Genomic DNA, 27,054 nt, shown 5'->3' on the forward strand with positions numbered 1-27,054 from the left:
GAGAAGACTCTGAGGGCTGTGGGTGGGACAGGAGACAGGTGGCATCACAGACACAGAAAAGGTACAGGAGTGTGTATGCGGACACTCGCCAGCTTGGTCTGCAGGAAGGGCCGAGAAACAAGCAGGAGCACAGCCACCAAGAGCACACCTGGAGCCAGGAGTCCATTTCTAAACCCCACTCTCCAGCTGAAGGACCAGGGCTGCTTGGACAAAGAACTGATACCCACAGTGGGCGTAAAATACTGCCAGTGGACAATGATGGAGACACGCTGAAAAGACACAGGAGCCAAACAGAAGAACTCCAGAGAGCCAAATCTGGGACAACAGGAGCAATGAACAAACAAAGACGTTAATGGATCATAGTCAGAGTGAAACAAGGATCTCTGTCCATGCTGATGTAACTGAAATGATAAGAGAGGAGGATAGCACTTCCTTACAGCAGAATTTCAGTTAATAAATGCACAAGGAGTGAGAGAAGCAGAAAATCGCCAGGGGCAACCTCTATATAAGAACCATTACAGGAAAGAACCATCTAAGGATACTAAATGTAGTGACGGAAGGTATGGCAAGAAGCAAGATCATCTTCAAGCGTGCACTCTCAAGACACGTCGCAGTCCCAGAGAGACAGAGAGCCCCTGCAGTGAACCGTGGCACAGCCTCTCCCGCTGCCCAGCCCCGGACACTCCACCACATCTGTGCCAGGACCGAGCGCAGCAGGCACCAGAGCCGGCCCCGCCCTAGGGACTCAGCCTCCTCTAACAGTGACCTTGATTCAGGGATTCTCCGGGATGAGGAAAGATGTCAGACCTGTGCTGGTGTTGAGGGTCCTCTCCCCATTTCTCCCTCCTCCTCCCCCAGAAGATCTCTTGGCGCCTGCTTCCTGGAGGGTCCAGCCTGACACGTCACCTGAACCTCAGGATGCAGACAAGCACCGCCAAGAACAAAAGGAAGTGCACTGAGCCAATGAGCCCAGCTGGAGAAAACCAAGGACATGTGGCAACTAACCGCAAGGCCGATGCTGGCCTGGATCCTGGACCAGGCTGAGGAAAATCTGGGCAAAATCCAAACATAGCCTGCAGGTTAGCGGATGGTAATGCATCACTGTTAACTGCTAGGCTATGTGGTGTGTGCGATGGTTACATAAGATGCTAACACCAGAAAAGCCAGGGCAGGGCTGGAGTCCTGATGTACGATATATAAGAACGTCCATATGATTTTTGCAAATTTCTGTAAGTTTAAGGTTACTTCATAAAAAGTTTTACTAAGTAAAAAAAGGCAGGAATTCATTGCTTTAAATCACTGACATTACAAACAGCAGAATGTGGGGAAGTGGGGAGCAGTCCTGGTGTCCCAGCAGAAGCACCAGAATGAAGCTCCCCAAGGCCCCCAAGCCTTGTTGGTGGGGTGGGTTCTGTTTTGAGGCAAATAGCCTGTGCTGAGGGAGCCCAGGAAGAGGAGAAAGGCGGGCACACCAACCTGGCCTGGGGCTTGTAGCTGTTGAGGATCTGATAGGCTCGGAGGAGATCCAGTTTGCCGTGGCCTTGCTCAAACATGTTGACACCGGGAAGCCGCCGGGCGGATGCGATCAGGGCCTGCTTCATGCTGGCTGGGTTTACCAGTTCACGTTTCTGGACTGTGCTAGGGGGAGAACCACATATGTGTTCATCTGTTCTTAGCAAAAGAAGGAAAACCAGACCATCCCTAACCCATAGCAGTGCAATCACACGACCTCCAACCTTGCTCTATATCTAATGGGATCTTCAGTAAAATTTGTGTAAGACAAGGGCAAACATGCTCATTTCTGCTCCTGTCTCGGGACTGACCACTTACCTCCTTCCAAGTGGCTGTGAGAGCACGGACTCTGGGCTCATACTAAACTGACCAGGAAAACATATTTTCCTACTAACTCAATACAGCTGACCTCAGAGGTTGCAAGTAGGAGTTACAGTTCCTGACAGGTGGACACAGCCTGGCTGGGAGAAGGGGAGGATGGAGGTGGGTCCAGCAGGCACTCGATGCTGCGTGGCCTAGAGTCATGGCCAGGAGGGAAGCCCACTGCCCCACAGGTCTGTTTTGTCCAGAGACCCTAGCGGGTCGGGCCTGGTGGAGGGCTCAGCATCAGAACACAACTGGACTCAGGCAGCAGCACCCACTCTCGCTTGCTTTAGAATACCAGCATTAAAACACGTGCGTTTGTGTACCTACATGTTATTAATACAAGTAAACTGTGACTCCCTAAATGCAGAGAAAAAATCCAGTAAACAGTAAAGAAAAATTCTCTCTCCATAGTTGCTAAGTATTTTTCTTCAAGGATGGCTGGTCTTGGAGTGTTACTGTGTTTTTTGCTAACAGGTCTAGATGGGAATCTGACTTCAGGAGATGTGAGAATAAAGTAGAACTTTTGGCAGAAACAAGCACTGCTCACAGCTCAGCCCGAGGCGGACACCCTGCCCCTCCTGCCGACAGAACAAGACCAGGCTGCAGCTCCGGCGGCTCCTGGGGCTCTAAGACCAGAGCTGAGGAAGTGCTTCGCTGTGGCCTGGCATCTGCACAAGCTGCTTCTCACACTACAAAGCACTGCTGAGCCCCCAGAGGTGCTCTCCGTGCTGCAGGGAGGAGGAAAGCGAAGGCGACCTCCCCACTGAAAGCGTCATGCTCAGAAAGGCTGTGAGGCTGGGCATGGCAGGCACCGAGGACTCCCCTCCCGCCCCTGAGAGCAGGAGACCAGACAGCCCCCACCCTCGGCAACGTCCCCACGACCCTCGAGACAGACTCCTGGCTCCTGCAGACACAGGCGAGGCCCCGTGACAAGCTGGCCAGCCACAGGACTCGGCCCCTGGCCTGCTGCCACCTACCCCTCCCAACCAAGCAGCACTCACCTCAGCAGCAAGGTGACAGCACCAGCCACCACCGGGGAAGCCACGCTGGTCCCCGAGAGGGCCCGGCACCCCCCTTTCACGCCCGAGCCCCGCACTCCAGCACCGTAGGTGACAATGTCAGGCTTCACGCGGCCATAGCCTCCAGGCAGCTCCTGCAACAACAGCAGTGTGGTCTCCATCAGGCCCCCATGAGGGCATACAGCCCTTAGCAGTTATGAGTGAATGAAACCAGAAATGCCATCAGCTAAATAGCACAGCCTGAGCACGCTGCTGGTTTTCATCTGAAATTCACTGCAATTCAGAAGAAGCTTAAATGATCATACAGAAAATAAAATTATTTTTGATGTGTTTTTATAATGACCAGCATAATGCAATGCTCTACAGCATTTAAAAAATGAATATCTAAAATTTTGCTAACATGCAAGACTGGAAACTGATTTATAGCCAACTTAAAAACTAGAAATATGTTAGAAAAATCAGCAAGTTAAAATTAAAAATTAGGAAAAAAAAAAAGACACATTTTCTTAATAAGGTAAAAAGTTATAAGATACGACTGGCATTTCAATCTATCACCAGAAGGGAAAGAATGACTTAGAACAGTCAGTGTAGACATACAAGCAACCTAGGGTAAGACTTCAACTGAGTACTCTCTTAAGCTTCCCTGAAACTGGGGGAAATGAGAATTCCACTGGCACTTATATTCTGGAAGAAAGAACACACGTGAAGTGAAAACTCCTTCCTGGCCACCACACATAAATGGGCTCTGGACCTGCACACATGGGACACTGAGCAAAGATGTCTTCACCTGCAGCTTTGCAGATTATTCAGGAACATTTCTCAAAATGCCGTTAAAACACTTGCCTCAATAAAGGCCAAGGACACAGCAGGTGGGTGAGAAAGACCAGGACAGCGGATACAGGTCAGGTGCCCGGCTGCCATCCGAGGAAGCATCTGCTCGGACGGGAGGGTGAGCCAGACGCATAATTACAGCTCATGGAAGTACACACACAAGCACACGCGCTCACACACACACAGACACTCCAGCAGGAAGAGAGCCCCGCCTACCCAGGTGGTCATTCCCCGCGAGGAGAAGCGGGCGATGTTGTCCTCAAAGTCGATGCCGCCCACTCCGATGACATCCATCTGGTCAGCAGGGTTGTTCAGAGTCCTGCATCAGGCACAGAAACACAAGGGGAGAGGACCGTTTTAAACGAAAGACTCACTTGAGGGCCAAGTCTGAGTCTGCAGCAGGCGCTCCTGTGACGCGACATGGGCTGCGGCCCTGGCCGCGCACCGCCACCTCTGCCAGCTCCGTCTCCTCACACTGGACACCCTCTCCTTCTCGCCTTCCTTCCCACCCTGTCGGCTTCCCACCCTCCTGCACCAGGCTCACGTCTCCCTCTACTGCCAGGCGTGAAGGAACACGCCCTCTGAGCTTCACAGGACCAGTCACTGGCACAGCATCACCTACGTACGCGCCCTCACATCACCTCCCAACTGCTGCAAGTGCGTCCTCCTGCCTCCCCAGCTTGAGTCCAGATCCAGCGGAAGGAACTACAGCCACAGACGTGTCCCTGCCACCGTCAGAAACAAAGCTCTCAAAAGTCTCGGGTAGCTGTCCCCTCCCTCACAGCAACCATGGGGGCCACTCATCTCTCAGCAACCTGAGCTCCTCAGGGAGATGACACGGACGCACCAGGGAAGACCATGCAATTCTCCCCAGTACCTCAAGGGCACTAGATCTACAAAGAAATGATGGTGAAGCGGGGGGAGTCAAGGTGGAAGTCAAGACGAAGCTGAACTTTTGGAAAGTTTAAGAGCACCAGTTATGGAGCTTTGTCTATTTCAGCTCCACCACCAGTAAATGAACTCCGGAACCACAACTGGCTCCATGTAGCTGAAATGACATCAGCAGGATTCTCTGTTTTAACCCATGGAGTCGATCCTGGCACTGCCTCCCTAGCTCACCCACCACCAACACACTACCAGCTGGTTGTACAAAGGCACCACACTGATTTTTCAGTTGGCTGACAGTGAAAGTTTACAAATTTCTGTGACATCAGAGAGCAGAGATTAGAACAGAAATCACTGGCAGAACTTCCCACTGAAGCTAGTACCAAAGATTGCCACCTTCCTGCCCTCCCTCTCCGTCAGCCCCACACTTTGTGAGTGTTAAACCTTTAACATACAGAGGAAAGCATCGACAAAGCTTTGCTGGCGCTGAAAAGCGGGACGTGCAGCATAGACTCCCAGGCACTATTTAGTCCAAGTGTCAAGGGGGCCACACCCCAGAGAGCTCCCAGAAGGGGTACCCACGGGGACAGATCAGGCAGTGCCAGACCTACAACACACAGCTTGGCTTCTTAGTGCATTACGGTCACCCAACCTGCCCTACCCAATGCCAGCAACAAGCCACACCCACTCAGGATGGGCCCTGGTGAGCACGTACCACCCTTGGCCTGCCCACCAGCTGGTGGACTCTGGATCCCGTGAGGCTCCATGGGCAGGCACAAATCTGACACCGGGGCCGCCTCTCCTGGGATCCTTGCTAACACGCTGAGCACAAGTAGCTCTCTGATTAGAGGCTCCCACATGTGACTGCCCACAGGAGTACAAGGATTCCAGAAGAGTGACCAGCGTGTGCAGAGCAGTCAGGATGGCATATGGAAGAGCTGGTATGAATGGAAAGGCAAGCCAAGGGTGTGGGGGCAGCGGGGGCAGTGAGCAGCAGAAGCAGGTGATGGCGACCGAAACATGGGGTCCCCAGGGAGACCCAGAGAGGAGCCAGACTTGGGGGAGATGGGCACAGGACAGTGAGCAATGAGGCCACCGCTGTGGAACTCTGCCTCATCCAACTTCCTGCCGGGACACAGCCACGCCCACTTGTCTATACACATCCACACCACCTTCACACTAGCAGGGTAGGTGAGCAAGCGCAACAAACACCACGTGGCCCACAGAGACTCCACTGTTTACTGTCTGCTGCTTTCACAGAAAGTCTGCCCACTCCAGGCTAGACTAGAGGAGACCCTGAAACCCAAGGAGAAACTGAGATCTGAGCAGGCAGTAGCAATCCACCGCAGATTCCTAGTTAAGGAAACTGCTTGTCTGCATTTTAACAACAGAAACACGGAAAAAGGAAGGGAAAGGAGCAGCCACTGCTCACAGAGGCTCAGTGTCCACGGCGCTCTCCCTTGGCTGCCTCATGCCATCCTCCAGCCACCACCCTGAGGAAGGTCTCGTGCCCTCTGGAGCCACACGCAGTGGCCAGGCCTCAGGAAAGCAAAGGTCCCTCAGCCTAAGGACAGGCAGACCTGCCTGGCTCCGTCCCACATCCCCCGTGCAGGGAAGGGAGGCCTGGGGAGACTGAAGGCAGGAGAAGGGGCTGGAAACCGACAATAACGTGGGGATGCTGAGCTGTAGATGGCTGGCCTTGAGCAGGGACATCAGAACTGGGGGAGGGGTAAATGGAGAAACAATAGAAAGAGAAGACAAGAGCGCCTAAAAAGAGATTGCTAAGTAACTGGTGTCTGTCACAGCAGAACTTAGTTGGGGACATGTTTATGCCACTCACACTCGTGAGTCACAACCTGGACCCCCACAAGGAGAGCGGGATCAATGACGGAACTGAGGCTGGAACCATGACCTGGAGGGTCATTAATTTCATAGAGTTCAGCCTAATCCTCTGCCCTGGACAGTTTCACACATGCTGTCAGGGCTCCTGAGGCCTGCTCCATGCAGCCACACAGCCAGGACGCCACGCAAGACAGCACACAAGCTTTGCAGGGCACGAGCACACAGCCGTGCCAGCGGCTCTCCTGGACCGGGGCACATGGGGGCAGGACTGAGCGTTCGGTTCCTCCCCTGCATCACCACAAACCCCCTGCCACAGCACTGAACCGCACCCATCCCAGGAACCCATCAAGGACAATGACAGATGCCCCATGCCAAGTGTGTCAGCCCAAGACATTACTAGAGACGCTATTACAGAATAAAACTCGGAGCTGTAAGCAGAAAGGAAATTCGGATCTCTAACAGATACCGCCTGTGAACCAGTGACTAACGTCCAGGATCTCCGGTCACTCTGAAGTGACCTGACTCACCACACAACTGGGCACAAAGGGACCTGTCTGTGACACTGCTCTCTGCCCTCCCATCCGATCTGATCCTTCCCGTCTGTGTCCGCCATGCCAGCCTGCACACTCTCCTGTTAAGTTTTGCTGTATCCGCATCTTTTCCTAAAAAGGCAGGCATCTCATCTACCTCCTCACCCTGTGCCTCGCGCACAGTGGGTCTCAATAAATACTGTGGAACCCACTTATTTCTAGTAGATTTACTCTCCTGACTGCTTGCAGGAGTAAAAAGAGTAGAATAAAAACGTTAGGCCTCCAAATTGCTATTTCCAGTAAAGGTGGAAAAAAAAAAATTACACAGAAACAAGACTGTCCTTGAGTCACAACCGCTGGAGTATGTGGGTACCTGAGATTCATTACTAAGTCTTTTTTGTATGTATTGAAAAGTTCCACAACGCCAAGTTTTAGATAGATACAAACAGGTACAGAAAAATACAGAGACAGACAGACAACAGTGTTTCAGTTATTTCAAGGAAAAAGATACCTCTAAGGTCATTCCTATCAGAGATACTTACCCATAAAGAGGCCCATCATTGCCAATAGCAGAAACCATGATGACATTGTTAGCTGTTAATTCCCACACCTACAAAATTAGCAAGCATTTACTTATGAAAGGACATCACTTTTAGACAATCAACATATAAATGTCCAAAAACAACTTTCAAAAACAGAACTAAAACATAAGAGATCCCCTGGAAGTGCAACATCGGGCCAGGATAGACATGGTACATCTGGCAGCCAGTGTGTCTAGAAGAGAGACTCCAGGACACAGGTCCCTGCGGCAGAGCAGACCCGGGCTTTCCTGACACGCCCAGAGAAGACGGGCCTCATGCTCAGGTGAGAGGCACCAACACGGCGCCGTGACCTGCTGCCCACAAGTCTCTGCAGCTCACGCCCTCAGAGCTGTCCCCACGTGGGTGACAAAGCCACCAGCAGGCTAGACGCCAAGCAAAGTGGGGAGGGGAGAGCAGGAGCCGCCACCACGCCAGCACAGGCCCCTGCAGAGACAGGGCCAACCTTGTCGACGAAGGGGTGGTCCATGAAGTCAGGGCCGCCGATGCTCAGGTTCAGCACATCAACCTTCCTGAGGATGGCGTAGTTGAAGGCGTCCAGGAACCAGGACGTGTAGGAGACCTGGCCGTGAGAAAACAGGGCTTCACGACTTGCAGTAAAACCTCCAAGTACCAGGCTGCCAGCGGCATGGAGCGGTCACGTGAACTTCAGAAAGAGGTCCCAAGAACCACGAAGGCTCCGCCAGGTACACTACATCCAGAGCCTCCGCTCCTCGGGCCTGGACGCCGGGGAGGGCAGGGCCCCAGGTCTTGTCCCGCCGGGTCTCACATCCAGCACCTTTCTGACCTTACAGCCCGCCTGCCCGCCCAGGGGAGACCCCAAACTTCTAGTTGCCGCTCTTGCAGAAGGACTTGTCCTAAGATACATCTATTCAGTTAAGTTTTTCCAAACAGTTTAACATATTTAATATTCTTTATTCCTAAATAGACTGAACGTCATTTCACAGAATTATTTCTCTAATAGTTATTATTTCTCTCATAGCTTCCTCAGAAAAGTTAAATTACTTCATGTACCACCATTCAGGTGCTTTATAAGATACAAAATTAAACAGAGTAGAAAATAATAGACTGAAAACAATGGAGTAAAGTGCTGGAGGGAATAAAGACTTTCAATCCACAATTTGATACTCAGTTAAAATAGTTTTTTGAGAATAAAGATGAAATAAAGATATTTTCAGATAAACTAGAGCTGAGAGAAATCATAGCTAACAGACTGCATTACAAGCAATACTAAAGGCATCTCTTCACGCTGAAAGGAAATTATATGATGTGGAAACTTAGATCCACAGGTAAAAATAAAGAACACTACAAATTAAAAGCGTGAATAAACATAAAATGTTAAAAAAAAACAGTAGAAAGAGAATATGATTCAGAATTATGCTTTTTAAAGGCTCTTAAGACAATACAGTTACACTTGCTTGAATATGCAAAAAACACTCTAGGAGAAGAGGATATAAGCACAAAAGAAAGCATCACATGGGGGACTTGGGGAAGTGAGGTAAAAACCTGCTGGATGGGAGGGTTGGGAGAATTATCCCTGTGTGCCCTGGATGTTTGTGAATTATGTATTACCTGGGCAAAAATTAGACTTTAACAATAAATAACTAGCCAGAACCCTCCCTCTTTCCAGGAACATTTCCAAATGCAGACCGAGGGCGCAAGCTTCTAAATCCTCATGACCCAACATGATGCTGGGTGCTGGGCACAGGCGACCCCAGTCCAGCAAAGCAGCAAGAGCACAAACGTGGATTATCCTCAAGTACACGTGTGCCCGAGGCATGGTGGACAGGAGAAATGGGAGTGCAAGGAACCCCCCTGGAGTAGGGCCTTTGGTGTTCCAGTGAGGCTGGTGAAGGGGGCGGCGGGAGGAGAGCAAAGCCACGTGGGGGGCCGGGAGATGCTCAGCACCATGGATGTGCATTGCCTTTAAACCAGCCTGCTCTTTTCACATTGTAAAACCAATTCATTAAGTTTTAGGGGCCCTCAAAACACATACCTGGTTGTTGGTAAAGACTCTGAAAATATGAAGTTCTGCATCGGGAGCAAATCCCTGGCACTCTCTCATGCTGGCTATCACACCTGCCACGAATGTGCCATGGCCCAACCCTGCTGTCCGAAAGGAAAAAGTCATGAAGCACGGCTGCTAATGTGGGCCATCGATTCAAACAGACTCCTTCTCCAAGTCCAAGACACAGTCCCCAGTGCCTCTCCAGGGCCTCCACTCAGAGTCTGCACCTCACCAGCCCCACCTCGGGGGCCAAAAGCTTCTGCTCCCCGCAAACAGCAAGGATTCCTCCCACCAGGCAACCCCTCTCCTCAGTCACCTCCCAACCTCCTCTGAGATACTTAAAAAAGCTTCTGCCAGAGGCACAAAGCAACTTGGGTTTGTCTGAATGACTGTCATATACAGACTATTTAATCATTTACAAAGGAAAATCCCCTCAGCTGATAACAGAGAGGATGGGAGCGACCAGAAATGCCCCTCAGGCCCCCGGCCACCCACCGTCGTCCAGCGTTCGCTCATTGGTCCAGTTGGTTCTCTCCTTCACGTTTTTGAAGTGGGGGTGCTTCTCACTTAGCCCAGTGTCAAACACGGCAACCCTTACATTAGTGCCTTATTCCAAGAAGAGAGTAGAATCGTGTTCAGAAAAACCACTGTTCTGGATTTTTGTGTATAAAATACATTCCCTATTGGGACCCACACAGAACACCAAGGGACCCAAAGGCAAAGCCTGCCCACAGAATGCACACAGTAGGGAGATGCCTGGGGCCTGGCTGAGCCAAGGCCAGCGAGAGGGACAGCTGAGGATGGCCGACACCAGCTGCTAAGTAAGACCCGTGGACACACAGGAAGTCCCTCTGGCCACCCCTCAACCGTCACCCGCACCTAGGCGTGAAACCACCTCCCCCAAATCCTCCGCTGATGATGGACTGTCCTCTTCAGGCCATTTTCTCCAGGCTCCATTCCCCTTTGAGGGGCCCTGGGGGTAGTGCAGAGCACAAGGCCCTCACTCATAGGAGCGGGGGGCAGCTCCTCCTCCTGACAAGGACTCAGTGCTGTTCACTCATGACAACAACTCTGCAGACACGAGCTTTCACCCACATGCAGGGAAAACCACACTTAAAGGAAAACCAATACACTACACACTTTGCTATAATAACAAGTCTATCTCAGATACTGGCCAAAAGCCAAGTGCACCAATGTGAAATATGACTGATACTCTCAGATGAAGAAATTCTAGAAAATACGTAGGAAAAAAATACAATATACTCATATTATTTAAAAGCTAACAGGGGTAAGCCTTGATACGTGAATGTCTTTCCAGTAAGAGAATTGTGTTTACGTATCAATACTAAATATTAAATAATCAATTTACAATGAAATAACCATCAAAGTATATTGTTTCCTTTTTTTAAATGCACACACAATACTAGAAAATAGCTAGTGTGGGGGAAATAAAAAATGCTTTTCTGATGATTAGAGATTTTCTGTTTTGTGAAGCTTTTGCCCTAAAAAGATAAACCAAGAGGAAATCATCATTTAATAAAATGTCAGTCTCCCGAGTGTTAAGTCTGAGCAGGGGTAAGGTCTCTGGGTCTCTAAGCCAAGGAGAAATGGAAAGACACTAAGACAAACTGTGACGTATCAGGGGCCAGAGACATGAGCTGATTGTTTAGGACCCAAACTTCCACATCAGTTAAAACAGGAATTTTCTGCCATGATTAATCAGTAAGAAAAAACATCTGATTGGCTCTGAGTTCTATTTTCTAAGAAACAGTCTTTAATATTGTTTCCTGCTCTGAAACAAAAGATCACAATCTCGACAATCACTTAGCCATGCTGCACACAGGCCACTGCATGCGAGGATGAGCTCAAATCAAGGTGACATCTCTGGATCTGACTTCCTTCCCCGGGAAATGACAGAACTCCACTGGACTGCCAGTCAGCCCTGGCGTGGGCAGTAAGTACTGTGTCTACTCACGTGCAACAACAGGAAAGAACATGCCCTGACCACCTCAGAAACATGACACACAAAGTCAGCAGGACTAGACAAAGACAGGAGCTGCCACCCACACGCTGGACAAAGGGACAGCTGAGTGCGTCCAGCTCAACCTGCAGAAGCAGATGCATGAGGTGGCACACCCTCAGCTACAGGTGCTGGAGACGGAGGAGGCCTGCCCGGCCCCCACGCCCACCTGTGTAGCCCATCTGCCACAGCACGTCGGCCTGCAGCGTCTGGGCGACCTGGCGCGGGATGGCCCTGAGCAGCCGCCGACTCGAGTGTCTCCCAGTAGCGTGCCAGAAGCCGGAGCCCAGGGAGAGGCTGGCCCTGCGCAGGGGCCGTGACGACTGCCACTTCTGGCTCCAGCGGGTCTCGTTACAGGGCGGGCCAGGCTCAGCTGCAGGCAAGGAAAGAGAGCAGAAACTCAGGATGCATACCTGTCAGGGGAAACTCCTTCCACCAGTGCAGTGACCCCCTCCTGAGACCCCCGTGCAGGAGAGTGACACTCTCTCCCCTCTGCTAGAAGGAACTTCTCAACACAGTTACATCCACAGGACATTATTTAGCCACCACATTCTTCCCAAACAGTTCTTTACCTGGAATCTTCTCACCAATAAGAGGGAGAGAGCAACTGATAAAATGATTACTTCTAAAGAAATAAAGTCAGTTTTGATACTGAAATTGAAGAAATGCTTGGTATTTCACCAACCACTTATTCTCCATGAACCAAAGGGGGTGGGGGGGTGGGGGGGGGGCAGAGTGCAAGAAAACGTGCACCAAGGAACGGTGCAGTTTCTCCATTTACTGTGTGATCGCAGACAGGAAGAAGTCCTGTGACCCCAGGACACCTCGCTCCGACCTTGTCCTACTGTGACCTGTTCAAGGTCCTCAGCACGGGTATCTACTAGAACATCGCCCTTCAAAACCCAAAACACCTACACACGACTCGGGGAGACCTGCCGGGGGCAACATTTTACATCTTGATTTTGTTGGCAGGTTCTTGACTGCACTTTTATCAAGACCTGCCAAACTGTGCACTAAAAAGCATGAATTTTACTATCTGTAAGCATTTGTTTTTTAATGGAAGAAAAAAGTAGAAATATCACAAGGGTGTCCCTTTACCTTTCAAAAACCATGCTATAAAGAAGAAAAAAACATATTTCAAACCCTTCTCTAGAGGACCACCTGTAATACTACTGAGGTTCAGTTTCTAAAGGAAGTTATTATCGCTCTCCTTCCGGTCTCACCAGGCTACACCCATGAAAATACAAGGACCTGGAGAAATACACAGTTGTGTCAATTCCATTAAGTGACTATTTGCACACTGCAACTGAAACGATTCTGCACTGACCCTCCCATATTGACTCTGTGCCTTCAGTCCACAGCCAGGGCACTGACTGAAGGACAATATTCAGACCAAGCAGGGTCTGTCATGCTCTCCCTCCAGCAGACCATACTACACCCGGAGGACTCGGTTCTGGCTTTACTCGTTAGGAGCAATTTAGAGAAAACGGGACATATTTGCAAGCAAGCCATTAAAAGGTTAAGGCCAGGTCCTATGAGTAGCTCCTGAAGGAACTGGTATCTATTATCCGAGAGACAAGTAACAGATAGGGGACACCAATCTGTCCTCCAAATGCCTCCCAGTGCTGTCTCGTGGAAATCAGGTCAGCTCTGTCTTACAGCCCACCGAGACCAGGGATGGGATCCAGAGTGTGACAGGTTCCCACCCTAAATAAAGCAAAGCATTCTAACAACAGAGCCACAGAAAGCTGAGTTGGGTTTTTTGGCTGCACCATGCAGCATACAGGATCTTAGTTCCCTGACCAGGGATTGAACCCAGGCCCCAGCACTGAAAGCTCAGAGTCCTGACCACTGGACCGCCAGGGAATTCCCAAAAATGAACGTTTAACATCTGCTTATAACAGCCCAAGAACTCTGCTAAGCTCTCTTCACATGCACTATTTCCTTTCACCTTCAGAAGAACTCAGGTGGGTAGCATCATCTCCATTTTCTGGATGAGCGGAAGCTTAAAGAAAAAGATGCTCACCACAGGTACCCACAGCTCATGACCAGAGCAAGAGGTACATCACTTCCTTTCAGGGCAGCCCAGCAGCTGACAACCATGCTGGAGAAGGCACAGAAGGGGACCCCGAACCATGAAGCTCCATATACTCCCCATGCTACCACATTTCCTAAAATATTCTGCAGCTCTTTAAAGAATAAAAAGACACAAGGCATACATTTGGCTAACTGCACAGGTCTGATTTGTTTTTATCTTCGTGGATTGCTTTTTGAGGTGACTTTTCAAAGAGAACACACGAAACATGGACTAATGGAAAGGGCTCTGCAAGGTCAGACACCCCTGAACTCCGCAGCTGGCACGTGAACTGGCTTGTCCCCGGGTGTGTTTTTAAACCTCAGAGGCTCACAGGCCTCTTATTTCGTTTCCCTTCTAATGAAAGAAACAACAATAAGCAGTAACAGCTATTATCTATTTGCTACCCCAGTTTCTGACGAACAGGGAAAAACTCTTTCCCCTGCAAGTAATACACCTGCTTTGGAAACTAGCATATTCTAATCCTCACTTGGTTATCTGAGAAGGAACTTCTCTCCACAGGCCCGTCGTAAGGACTCGGGAAGTGAGCCCTGGAGCTGAAAGGGACTCAGCAAATTCCATCCCCGCACGTGCCCGGCTTCCAGCTTCAACAAGCCCAGCCGAGGCACAATGGTGCACGGTCAGGAGGGTCTGAGAAAAGCAAAATGAAACCCAAAGAAAAGGCATTTTGCCAGGTGCATCCAAAATAAAAACTCGCACTGAAAGACAAAATGCAAGCAAGGAGACTCAAAGACACAATCTTAGTTTCCAAGCGTGAAGGGGCGTCAGGGCCTCACAGCCTGAAGGCTCTGAGAGAAACCTGGTGAAAACCTCTTCCCGCACAACAGAGATCATTCTTACTGCAAACTTTCAATCAGAAGCACAAAGTCTCTTTTCTGGTTTTTTTTTATTCCTGCTGAGAAAGTGTTCACAGCTGATGAAAGACGGGGTGTTCACTGTACTATTTCTCAGATACTGCCCTGTGTCAACACACACAACCCCTCTGCTTCCAGCACAGAAGAAATGCACACAGACCAGCCCTCAGGAGCAGTACTCACCCTCCGTGTACTTGAGGGAACGAAAGACTTTCCGCTGGGGTGTTACCCGCTTGATGTTTGGATGGTCTTCAAGAGTCAGCAGCCCCGCCTTCTGTTTCTCTTTTATCTGAATCACCTCAAAATCACTAGGGTAGTCACTGGATGGATTGTTTCGAGGTATAATTCTCCAGTTGTCAATTGCACTGCTCTTCAGGGCGCTTGAAATAAATGAATTTCTAGCTTTGGCCGTAAAGTATCCATTGAAAGCCACAATGTACTCTGAAATCAATGACCACAAAATAAAAATAAGAACTTACAAACCTATATTATGACATTATACAAGAGTATATCTAATATAACGTTTTCCTGGTAAAAGAAAACATATATATCATAAAACCTACAGGAGAAAGAGCAGTAAACAGACTAAACATCCTGGATGGCAGTTTCCAGAGTTCTGAGCTACAACGATCTGGATGAACCCCAATGATCACAGGACACATCACTCAAAACCAGACACCTGAGCTATTTTTCAAACACCGAATGTTAAGAGAAGTTTGAGCACATGACAGAGAAATGCATGTAAGGTTTCAAGGAGGAAGGAGGAATTCAGAGGAGTGAAGGCTCTCTTCTTCCTGAGAAGTTAACGAAACTTAGAGCAGATCTTATAAGACTCATTGCTTAGTTATTCACAACTGGTCACATAAACTTTCAGCCCCTCCAAAGTCCCTCACCAGCTACCATGACATCTGTCCCATGGAATCCAAGTTTAGGGAAATAATTCAGAATTGTCAATTTCTTTGCTTTATATAAAATAATTAAACTGAAAAACCAAACCAGCAGAATTAATATACAAACACTACGCACTCAGCCCATTTGACATTCATTGCAGAAGAGAGGGAAATGTTTTTGGCAAAAGCTAATGTTTACAATAAATCTGAAAAAAAGAAAACAAAAAAACCCAACACACTGAGGGGGAAGTCCCTAACATTTAAAATAATATCATTACCATATTCCACAACCGTTGAGGAGAACTCCACCTTCAAAGCCAGGTGGGAACAGCCGGGGCATGGGGCCTTTTCAAAAGGTTTCTTTTCCAGTCTGTCCCCCAGATGCTTCTTCCCGCAGAGCAAAACCACCAGTAGAAGCAGCCAGATGTTGACAAGCTTCATGGTCGTAGTGAGTACGGTCATAAAATCGCATAAACTCAAATCGCACTTTTTTCTTTCTTGATTATAAGTTAATTTTTGTTTCAGCTAAAAGCTGAAACATTACTGATCCGCCATTTTACAGTCTTGTCCAACGGAAATAAAAGTTAAATTTCATGGCCCCTTGTGGCTTGGCCTGAAACAAGGCTTTCATTTCTTTCTTCGTTTCTTCTCCATCTTGGGCCTCAGGCTTCGCTCACTCTGGCCCAGACCCCTGAGTCCTACACTCCATGTGCACCACGGAACCAAAGGCCAGCGGGGATGAGTGATCACTCTGTGAGCCAGTCTACAAAACAAAGCAAGCACACAGGGACATGAGCAGCACACCGACAGAGCCACAGAGGTTTCGTGGTCTCTGAAATTTGGATAAGCAACACCAGCTATAAGACAAAACAAACGCCTGATGCAACCAAGAAACATCTATGAGCTCATTTTAATTTAGTTACTCCTCACCCCTTTCAGGGAGAAAAGAAAGTTTTAAGACAGCTTCAAAAATAAAACAGGATAAATGAGAAAAACGGAGGAAAACAAGGATAACAAATAACCCCCAGAATACTAAGTACATTAGCCCTGAGCTAATGAATGGGAGTCATGACTCTGTTCAAGTTCCTTCCCTTCGCCTCAATTGCAGCTTCTTGTCTTTCCCTGTCCTGTGCATCTCTTGATCCCCAGGGCGCTGCCCTAATCAGCACTTCCACTCCCCATGTGCATTTAATTCCCCTGTGCACTGTCAGTCCCTCAGTGTGTTGGGCTCCTTGCAATCCAAGGCTCCTCTGTCTATGGGATTCTCCAGGCAACACTGGAGTGGGTTACCAATTAAATTCCACCAGTTTTTCAAGTAAAAGCTTGGTACACATCCTTTTCTTTCTACTGTAAAAGTTAGCATTTAAGAACAGACTAATTTCCATACAATTCATGTACCTACCACCCTCTAAGACACACTGCGCTTTGAAATTACTCAAACTACACTTTTTCAGGTTTTGAAGTATTTTCTGCCGATTCTTTGAAGAGAGCATGGAAGAGTTTTTATTGTCAGTAAATGTATTTTACCTGAAGCCTCAACTTAAAGACTTTCAACCTGTGTTATAAAATCAGATTCTCTCATTACTGGATGTGGTATGAAAGGGCGGACAGTTGGTGAGGTAAAAGCCGTTGCCAGAGAAAAATGTGATTTGAGTATTAAACTGCATGTAAGCACAAATACCTTTCAAAACATCTGAATGGCAAAGAAAAGGGTAATTCTTCACAGTGAAGAACAGAGCAGCAGTTAAAAAACAAAAAACACAGGCTGTGGCACATCCAGAAAAACATACTGCACAGATCACATCAGAAACAGAAATAACCCAGCAGAGGGAAAACAGCAATGAGACAATCCTTCCTTCCATAGCTACTTGTTTCTGAGAAGAAAACATTTAGGACAAGGAGTCAGCCCCTTTTTGAGAGAGGTGTGTCAAGGTATTAATAAACCCATTCTTCCGGCAGAAAATGGTATCTGAGAATAACAAGGGGTTTGTGGTTTGTAGGACTATTCACGTGTGCTTCTATAGGAAAGCACTGATGTACAAGAAAACAGTGATAAATACAAATAAGCAGTTGGAGTATCTAAACAATCTTTGCAATAATAATTAGTACATTCATCATTATAATAACAAATGATATGAAAAGCAGGCCTAACTCGAACTGGAAACCAAGGTTGGTGGAACAGTTAACCAGATAGAAAGGAAACATTAAAAGCTATTTTCATAGCAACACGGAGAACAAGAGAATGTCAATCATATAAACAATTAAAAACAACGACCAGAAGAGAAAGATGGAAGAAAAGCAACAGGGGACACCAAAAGCCACCCCAACCTGTTTTAGAGGAACCCACGTGGGAGTGAGCCCCAAGTTTCTGTTCATTTTGGTCCTCGCAGCAAGGAGGTATCACAGAATACAATCACCTGAAGCATACACCTGGCTCATCGTATTACAGGTCAAAGACGAGGAAGCTAATCACAGTGATAAAGGCTCGCGTGATATAGGAAATGAACGTACAGTGAAAAAACAATTAAAAAAATAAAATACAAACAGAATGCTACAGAATCTTGACACATTTGGACCGGATACCACACAAATATTAGTGAGCGACACTGGTGAGCAAATGTTAAGACTCAGTAAGTTGAGTTACATCAACTTTCATTAAACCTGTTCGAAAATAATTCACACACAGGTAAAGACAATGAACTTAAAAGTCAGCCTGTGGGGAGAGAAGGCTGATGCTCTCTTACAACTGAGGCAGTGGCCACGCCATCACTGGGGGTGGCAAGGCCAGCCCCCAGCTACGGACCTCTGCAGCCCTGGCCTGTCTGCTTTAAAGATACGGTGCCCTGCTCCTCCGTGGGGCTCTGGAGGCACCCCTCACCGTGTCCACGATGGCTCCTTCCACTCACTCCCCAGTGCAGACCTGGAGAGCACGCTCCCCCGGCCAAGCAGACCATCTAGTAGCAGACACACATGCAGCAACAAGCACAGGTAAGCACAGAGGATGGACACACAGACACCTACACAGACACACAGGAAAGGAAAAACGCTTTTTATAAAAACAACAGGCTGAGGACAAGAAGGCAGGTGTTGGTGGGAGAGCCTCAGCAGCCCAGCCTGTGTGGAGTGATGGAGACAGCGGTGGGGGCGGGGGGGGGGGGGGGGGGAATGCCCTGGCGAGGGGCGTCAGAATCTGAGTGAGGGGTCAGCAGCGACAGAAGGACACTGATTCGGTCAAATAAATATTTTGTAGAGAATGGGAGGCACCTTTCTCACCGTCAGAGAAGGAAGTCTCAAACGTGAAGGGAAACACTGGAATGAACCATGCAGGATGACAATGGGTGAATGTAAGGTTTTCAACAGATGTAGAAACATACACTCGCACCAACAAATGGACGTGTATCTCTTAGCTCTGTCTGCTCAAGGAAAGAGCACGGGGGCAGCAATATTCTCACAGGAGGGACCCCCTCACCCCCACTAGTGCCCAGCACTGCTTTTCCAAACACTATACTCCACTGGAAGAAACCAGGCTCCTTAGAGAGCGAGCGAGTTTCAGGCTGGGCAAGGTAAAGAGACAAATCTGGAACATCTGTGGCAAAGAGGAAGAAGGGCTCCAGAACAGTGGGGAGGGTCACAGGGGCCCGCTGGGATCTGAGCATCAAAGTAAACAGTGACAGTAACAGATCTTGACCCACTGAAGACAAAAGGAAAACACGAGTCCACCATGGCAATACACACAGAAAAGACACTGAAGTGCAAAGAGAATTAAGCGCTTCTCATGATCTCAGAATGCCTCCCAACAAAATCCTGAGTTACAAAAGGAAGTAGAGGAATGCTAGGATGGAGATGCTTCATCAAGTTAACCAGAGATGGGACAAACAGACCCGGGTCCACCAGGCAGACGTGGTGGAAGAGCCTGGCATCTCCTGAGGCGTTCCTGCCAAAGACACACAAGTTGAATCAGGTCATGAGGAAACATCAGGACCCAAACTGAGGGACATCTTTCAGAACAACTGGCCTACAACCTCCCTAAGTACTGAGGGAATGAAAACCAAGGAACGGCTGAGATTAGGTTCCAGACTGAAGGCAACTCAAGACTCTGAACTGGATCCCTTTGCTGTGAGGATGTTACTGGAACAAACAACTGGCAAAACCTGCATGGGACCAGCCTGTGATTAGATGGTGGGGGAGTATCATGACTAACTGCTGGACTCCGAAGGCTGCCGTGGTTATGGAAGAAGGTCCTTGCTCGCAGGAGATGCCTGCTAGAGTAACTGGGGATCAAGGGCATCAGGTCTGCAACTTACTTACAAATGCAGAGAAAAAAGGGCTTGTACTATTCTTCCACCCTTTCTGAAATGGTGGAAATGGTTTCCAATATATACAAAGAAAAAAAAAAAGGCCCTATATTTAGTCTTAGCTGCTAGGACTGCCCTCAATGAATTTGCAAATGTAGGGGAGGTGTGGAGGCAACTTTAAGCCTAAGCCTCTTGCAGACTCAGTCTGCACCAACCGATGTATGCACAACCAGACCACGGACCTTGTCAAGCAGATTTACAGCCATCAACTGTCACACAGAACGACACCTGACATCCCAAGATATGTGCTGAGCTACTCAAAGAGAAACTGAAAGTATTTCTCATTCTGAGGAATTAAGGAATTGAGATAGTGAACAACTGCTAGAATTAACCCCGGTGACTCTGTAATTTACATCATAAAAGTCAAGTAACATTTTGACAGACAAAACTGAGACAGCCAGATAAAATGAAATCAAGTTTAAGAATTCAACTTGAATACTTTCCTAGTTTGCTAGTGAATGTCAAAAACTCTTATGACCTTTAAGAGTGGAAACTTGTCAGTACGGGAATGTAAAAAACTTTTAGCCTGACAAATTCGGTAATAACAACAATGAACACATACCGGGCACTCAGCATGACATACCGGGCACTCAGCATGTGGCAGACACCATCCTATGTAATGTGCATGTATTAACGCACTTAATCCTTACAACAATCTGTCCCCACCCCACTTTCAACAAGAAAACTGAGGCCTAGGCTGGCTCAGCACTGCCTGGAGTCACCTGGCCTCCGAGTGGGGAAGCTGGGCTGGGAACATGGGCGGTCTGGCTCCAGAGGCCATACTCTTAAGAGGAGGGTTACCTGGCTTTCCTGAAATCCACAGAAGTATGAATCTGAGAGCACACAATTTATTTTCAAGGCTTTTAACTGGGGAAAAATCAGAGACCACCTAAAATGCAACAGGAAACTAGCTAAATAATTCATGTATATTATGGAATGCAATACAGCAATTTAAAATCAGGCTCCTTGGGAAGGCTGAATAATGGTTCCCAAACGATGTCCACATTCTTATCCGCAGAACTTATGAATGTTACTTTATATGGCTGAAAGGACTCAGCAGGTATAACTAAAAGGATGTTCTGAAGGGGAGAGCATCCTGGATGGTCCATTTGGGTCCAGCGTAACGACAAGAGTCTTTATAAGAGGGAGGCAGGGGAGTGATGGTGGGAGCGTGAGGCTGAAGTGATACCAGGAGGAGGTCAGGCACCAAAGTCTGCAGGTGCCTCTGGATGCTGGTAAAGGGAGAGAAACACATGCTCCCTGGAACTTCCAGAAGGAATGAAGCTGACACCTTGACTTCAGCCCAGTGAGACTGATCTCAGACTACTGACCTCCAGAAATGCAAGACAACAAATCTGTGTTATTTTAAGCCAACAAGTGTGTAGAAATTTGTTACAGCAACCACAGGAAACTAACATATTTCCCAGAGAATATGGGGGAAGTGCTAATGAAATATTAAGTAAAACAGTTAATGTGATCCAAATTTTCATTTTTAAATATCTATCTATATGCACCAGGGAAAAAGATAACTTTGTGCAATAAAACTTGCACAGTCAAAATGTTAAAGATGTAATTTCAATTACACACATAGCAGAGCTTAAAAGGGATCTGCATGTGTGTGTGCTAAAACACTTCAGTCATGTCTGACTCTCTGAGACCCCATGCGCTGTAGCCCACCAGGCTCCTCTGTCCATGGGATTCTCCAGGCAGAAATACTAGAGTGGGTTGCCATGTCCTCCTCCAGAAAAGGCACTTAAGGTTATGCTTTCAGCTAGTTCATTCTAAACAGATTTGCCATCTGTAACATCACTTACATATAGGGCCTGGTTAGGGTTGCCTCTGGATCCACTAACTGTTGACTGGATTTAATTCCTATAAATTCTTTATGTAGAAGGCCTGGTTATTTTTCCATACAAAGGTACACCCTAAAAGATGGTATTTAACATTATGGATTTTCCATAAGTATAATTATGTCTCTAATACAGGTACAATCAAAAAATACTTGACATTAAATACTAAATGTAAAATACAAAGCTCAAATAGCTCAAATAATACAACGCCAGGAATAAGATTCAATGGGACGTGGATAAGAGGGAGACCAAGTAGAGATGTATTACCTGGGCAGGCAATAGTCAACATTCCTTACAGCCCAGAATCTTCTATTGTGCATTATAAAACAGTGTCACTAGGATTATGATTCTGGGTATAGCTGAAGTACATACAAATTTGTTTCTTTGCAAATAATTAAAGAACACAAGTCAAGGAAATGACTTCTATCACCCAATAGTCATCTAATTAGGAAGATGTGCCTTGCTTTTTAATGACCCTTTACTGAAACAGATTCAGAGAAAATTGTTTAGGTCACAAAAGGGTACCATTCAGTTCAATCAAAATTTGGCTGTAAAAATACCACTTTCATAACTAATTGCACACTTGACTGTATTACCATTGTTTAACAGGCTAACATTTGAGAGATGCCAGACCACAATATCTTAAAACAAAGGTGTATTCTTAAGCCTGATTGAACCATTCATTCTGGCACATTCAGCCATCAGTAGGTTTTGTAGGGGGAAATTCAGCCCTGCAAGTCAAGAGCACCAAAGTCCAGAGTCATGGTCCACACTGTTTTTATTGTTTGCTCTTTCACAGAGGCTGCTGCTGTCTCCTCACTCTCTTTACCCTCCCACCATCCAGGACCAGCCAGCCACACAGGAGGCTCGCACTTGCCGCATCTTAAACTCATTCCTTAACCTTAGGCAAAAAGACATCCTCGATATTAATAAACCAAGTGAACAGATTTCTGTATCAGGTCAAAACTAATTAGGCCACAGGGAGGAAATCAGTCTCAAGCTGACTCAGACCATAAACTGAGAGACCATCTCCCATTCTTAATATTTCAAGTCATCAAGGGCTGGACTTGCCAAGTTCTTCCAATATATGCAGAATCTCAACTCTCTCCTGATGTAAAGGGGCAGATGCAAATACACCCCCCCCCCCCACTCCACTTAAAGCACTGCACCAGGAGCCACATGCAGTCTATTGGGCCTGCAGCCTCTAGTTACTCTGGCACTGTGGCTGCCACACAAAGGAAAGAGACAGCAGGCGGGACAAGAACCATCTCCCACCAGACTGACAGACAAGGTAATCACACAACATGAGAAGGACGCGAAGAGGATGATCAAACCTCCTGACTCTTCAGAAGGGAGCCTGCAACATCCCATGGGGTCCAAGGAGCTTCTAAGGCTCTGCAAGCACTAGACTAAAAACGCTTTCTTTACAGACGCAACCAATTCCTGATTGTTTAAGAGTACTTGGGGAGCACAAGGGAGTTAGCCTAGGGCCAGGGTCCCACCTGGCCAACCCAGGTGCCCCCCTCCCCACCTCTAACAGAAAGGGCCCTAGCCATCTGCTTCATACATGGCAACAAAAAACATTATCTGAAAGAAGGGTCCTGCATGAATGGATAAACAAAATGTGTTACATGCAAAGACGGGACTATTAGTGTCCCGTAAAAAGGAATGAAGTATTGAGGGAAAGGGTAAACTAGGAGTTTAGGATTATCAGATATACAACACTATATATGGGGGCTTCCCTGATGGCTCAGATGGTAAAGAATCTGCCTGCAAGGCAGGAGACACGGGGCACGAGACCCGGGTTCAATACCTGGGTCAGGAAGATCCCTCGGAGAAGGGAACCGCAACCCACTCCAGTACTCTTGTCTGGAGAATTCTAAGCAAAGAGTCAAAGGGGTTGTAAAGATAAACAAGGACATACTGTACATCATGAGCTTCCTAGGTGGCACTACTAGTTAAGAACCTGCCTCCCAATGCAGGAGTTGTGAAGAAACATGGGCTTGATCCCTGGGTCAGGAAGATGTCCTGAAGGAGGGCATGGCAATCTGCTCCAGTATTCTTGCCTGGAGAATCCTGTGGACAGAGGAGCCTGGCAGGCTACAATTCATAGTCACACAGAGTCGGACACGACTGAAGCAACTTAGCACTGTATAGCACAGAGAACTATGTTCAATATCTTGTAATAACCTATAATGGAAAAGAATCTGAAAAAGAATACACATATGTAAAAATCAATCACTTTTGCTGGGCACCTGAAACTAATACAAAGTTGTAAAGCAATTATACTTCAATTTAAAAAAAAAAAAAAGAATGACACACTGATACAGGGTACAAATTACATGAAGTTTAAAAATAGTATGAAAAACAAAAGAAGCCAGACACAATACTCACATATAACCCCATCTAAATACACAAAATATTCAAAAAAGACAAATCTAAGGAGACAGTAAATTAGTGGTCACCTGGAGCGGGAGTTAGAAATGGTCACTGACTGCAAATGGGCACTATGGAGGATCTTTTGGGGATGGAAGAAATGTTCTAAAACTGGATTATGATGATTGCACAACTGCAAATTTACAGGGAAAAAAAGCTGAATAGGCACACTTAAAAACAGTAATTTTAACCTTAATAAAGCGCTCACGTTAAAAAAAGTGTGTGTGTATATACATATATATATATATGTAAAATGGGTGTTGCAGATTAAAAGTTGGGGGGAAAAAAAAATCACTGTTCTCCAAGCCCCTCATTTTTATACTTAGGCAAACTGAAACCTTGAACCGAGAGCGCTACTTACCAGCAGTCAAGACTAAAGGGCCAAAGGAAATTAAATTCTCCAATTCAACTCCGAGACCTTAGGCCACTCTCTCTTACTTGGAAGTGTCCTTCGGAATCTAAAGTAAATATTTAACTTAATCTGCATAGGCAAATAGGCCAAAAGTCTCAAGGGCGCTAACCCAGACAAGGAGAAAACATCTTAAATGAACGTAAAGGAGACGGTGTACAACAGTCTTAGGCAGCACGTGAAGCTCCTACGGGTCTGAGAGTCAACAAGAACCTCCCCGACCCAAATAACCGACGAGGTTCTTACCCCGCATTTATGAAAAACCAGACTCGGAAGGGGCAGGAATCGAGGTCCCTTAAGATCCCACAGCAGGCTCCCCTCTGGGAAGCAGACCGAGAACCGCGGTCTGTTCCGAGGCTGAGGGCCCGGACCAAGCACACGGTGTGACTCCGTCAAAGTTCACTTCAGATAAAGGAAGCGGGGAAGTTGAGCGACCACCGTGGCGTGTCAACGCGCAAAGAGGGCCAGGCGCGGAAACCGGCCGGCAGTCCGGCCGGGGCGAGCGGCGGGACGGCGCGGCTCCCGCGGGCAGGCAAGCGGCGCACCCGCACGTCTCCACCACTCGTCCTCCCCGCGCCCCCCCACCGCCGCCCCCGTACCGCCCGGTTCGCGCCCGCGCGGCTCCAGGGGAGCAGAGAGGCCCCGCCGCCGCCGCCCCCGCCCCAACAGACCCCCGCCCTCGGGGCCTCGAGCGCGGCAAGCAAGCCAGAGCGCGCAGGCGACAGGTAGGGAGGGCCGGCGGCTCAGAAGAGCGGACTTGCCTGACGTACCTGCAGCCGCCTCAGGCTCGGGTCTGCTGGGCCCGGGATAACGGCGCCTCCGCCGCAAACACGCCTCGGGTCTCCATTCGGGGCTGTTTACTCCCAACTCTCGCGAGACTGCGCGATTGGGGCGGGGACACCGACGGCCCGGAACGCCGGACCCCGCCGACCGTGCGTGCCCTGCGTGCGCGCGCTGGACGCCGAGGTCCCGGGGCGGGGGACACCCTGGCCGGGAGGAAGGGTGGAGGTCTCGCGACGTTTGCGGCCCTGGGGCAGGGGCGGGGTCAGGTTGCTGGGACTCGGCCCCAGTCGGGAGAAAGGACGATTGGAGTGGGCGGATGGGGGATTCACTAGAGCTCAGGAAACCTGTATGGCCCCCGAGCGGGCGCAGCCTTTCGGAGGACAGCCGTGGCGGAACAGCCACTGAACGTTCATATTCATCCAGTACTCTCCTCCTGGGGCCTGTAGAGCCAGGTGCGGCGGCGCTCGCCCTGCAAACCTCTACCCGTTTAACCCTCGCTGCAGCTCGGATACAGGCGAGTCAAGTGCTTACTCAAGGCCGGAGGGTGCGAGTACTCACCAGACTCCCACCCTGACAGGCGAGACCTCGGCCTGAAGTCCGGTCTGCTCTACTCTTAACCCCTCCCAGCGTCGCCTGGACCACGGACGCCAAGCGGTGACCCGTTCTGAAGAAACAAAGATCAATGTATTAAACTCCCTAAAAGTGCGCCCCCCCCCCCAGTTGTCTGGGTGATTGAGATACTAAAATCACCCACTTAATGTCTAAATGTTGAGCTGATCCACACTAGACATTGGGCACAACTAGGGGATGGAAAGGCTCTCCAGGTGGCGGCAGTGGTAAAGAATCTGCCTGCCAATGCAGGAGACGCAAGTTCGATCCCTGGATAGGGAAGATCCCCTGGAAAAGGAAATGACAACCTTGCCAGGAAAATGCCATAGACAGATGAGCCTTGAGGGCTACAGTTCATGGAGTTGTAAAACAGTCGGACACGACTGAGCTGGCACGCAAGGGGGACTGAAAGCCTTTTAGGTCATGCTGATGACAAATGATGTGCTGTGTCCTGAGATAAAACTGCTTGTATCTTGTTTGACCTTTCCACAGCACCTGGATAATGCCCCAATATTAGAAACCACAGCACTGTATATTCCTTTTAACAATATTTAACCAAACTGATATAGCAGAGAAACAGAATCACATACTAGCTTTTTGTGATCTTAGGCAAGTTGTACCTCGGCTCTCTGGAACTCAACTTCCTTACCCAAAGGAGATATGAATACCTCCCTCAAAGGATGAAGGTTAAATGAAGCATACACATACAGACTTTGACACACAACATATTCAATAAATGTGGTTGTACTCGACCAACCCACACCTGATCAGTTCTTCCCCACCTCCTGAGATCACATCAGTGTTAGGAACTTTCAGAGAATTCCTGACCCTTGCATTTGTAAATCCAAAGCACTCCCCTCCTATCACCACATAAGGGACTTGATCTTAAAATTTACTGCTGTTCTAATCAGGGTTCTTTTAACAGCTCTTTAAGTCCCTGCCATTGAATACAAAGCCCCACTGTTAGAACAGAGGTAGGTTAGTGAATCGCAAACATCCTTGTCCTGTGACACTGAAGGGGAGGAGAACTTTGCAGCTCCTGAGAGCCCTAAAAACTGCAGGGGGCCTGGGCCATGACAGGAGGTGGCCTGGAAATTTACCAAGGGGGCCTGAGCACCCCAGAATCCTGGTCTACCGGTTTTCAACCACTCCAGGTTCTGG

At 48.2% G+C, this 27,054-nt stretch overlaps 1 protein-coding gene across 1 annotated transcript in view; it reads right to left on the bottom strand.

Moving 5' to 3' along the window:
• Window positions 1-25,353, bottom strand: part of MBTPS1 (membrane bound transcription factor peptidase, site 1) — a 45,038-nt gene extending 19,685 nt beyond the window's left edge. Inside the window, exons 1-11 of the mRNA XM_068991854.1 lie at window positions 25,272-25,353; window positions 15,730-16,214; window positions 14,745-15,002; window positions 11,782-11,985; window positions 10,088-10,198; window positions 9,581-9,690; window positions 8,030-8,146; window positions 7,528-7,595; window positions 3,945-4,047; window positions 2,880-3,031; window positions 1,477-1,638 (exon numbers count right to left, since the gene is read on the bottom strand). Coding sequence (XP_068847955.1) covers window positions 1,477-1,638; window positions 2,880-3,031; window positions 3,945-4,047; window positions 7,528-7,595; window positions 8,030-8,146; window positions 9,581-9,690; window positions 10,088-10,198; window positions 11,782-11,985; window positions 14,745-15,002; window positions 15,730-15,913 — 1,469 coding nt within the window. The 5' untranslated portion in view covers window positions 15,914-16,214; window positions 25,272-25,353. The remainder of the gene's footprint in view (window positions 1-1,476; window positions 1,639-2,879; window positions 3,032-3,944; window positions 4,048-7,527; window positions 7,596-8,029; window positions 8,147-9,580; window positions 9,691-10,087; window positions 10,199-11,781; window positions 11,986-14,744; window positions 15,003-15,729; window positions 16,215-25,271) is intronic.
• Between the last annotated feature and the right edge of the window lie 1,701 nt (window positions 25,354-27,054).

This window comes from Capricornis sumatraensis, chromosome 20 (assembly GCF_032405125.1).
Source record: "Capricornis sumatraensis isolate serow.1 chromosome 20, serow.2, whole genome shotgun sequence".
NCBI lineage: Eukaryota > Metazoa > Chordata > Mammalia > Artiodactyla > Bovidae > Capricornis > Capricornis sumatraensis.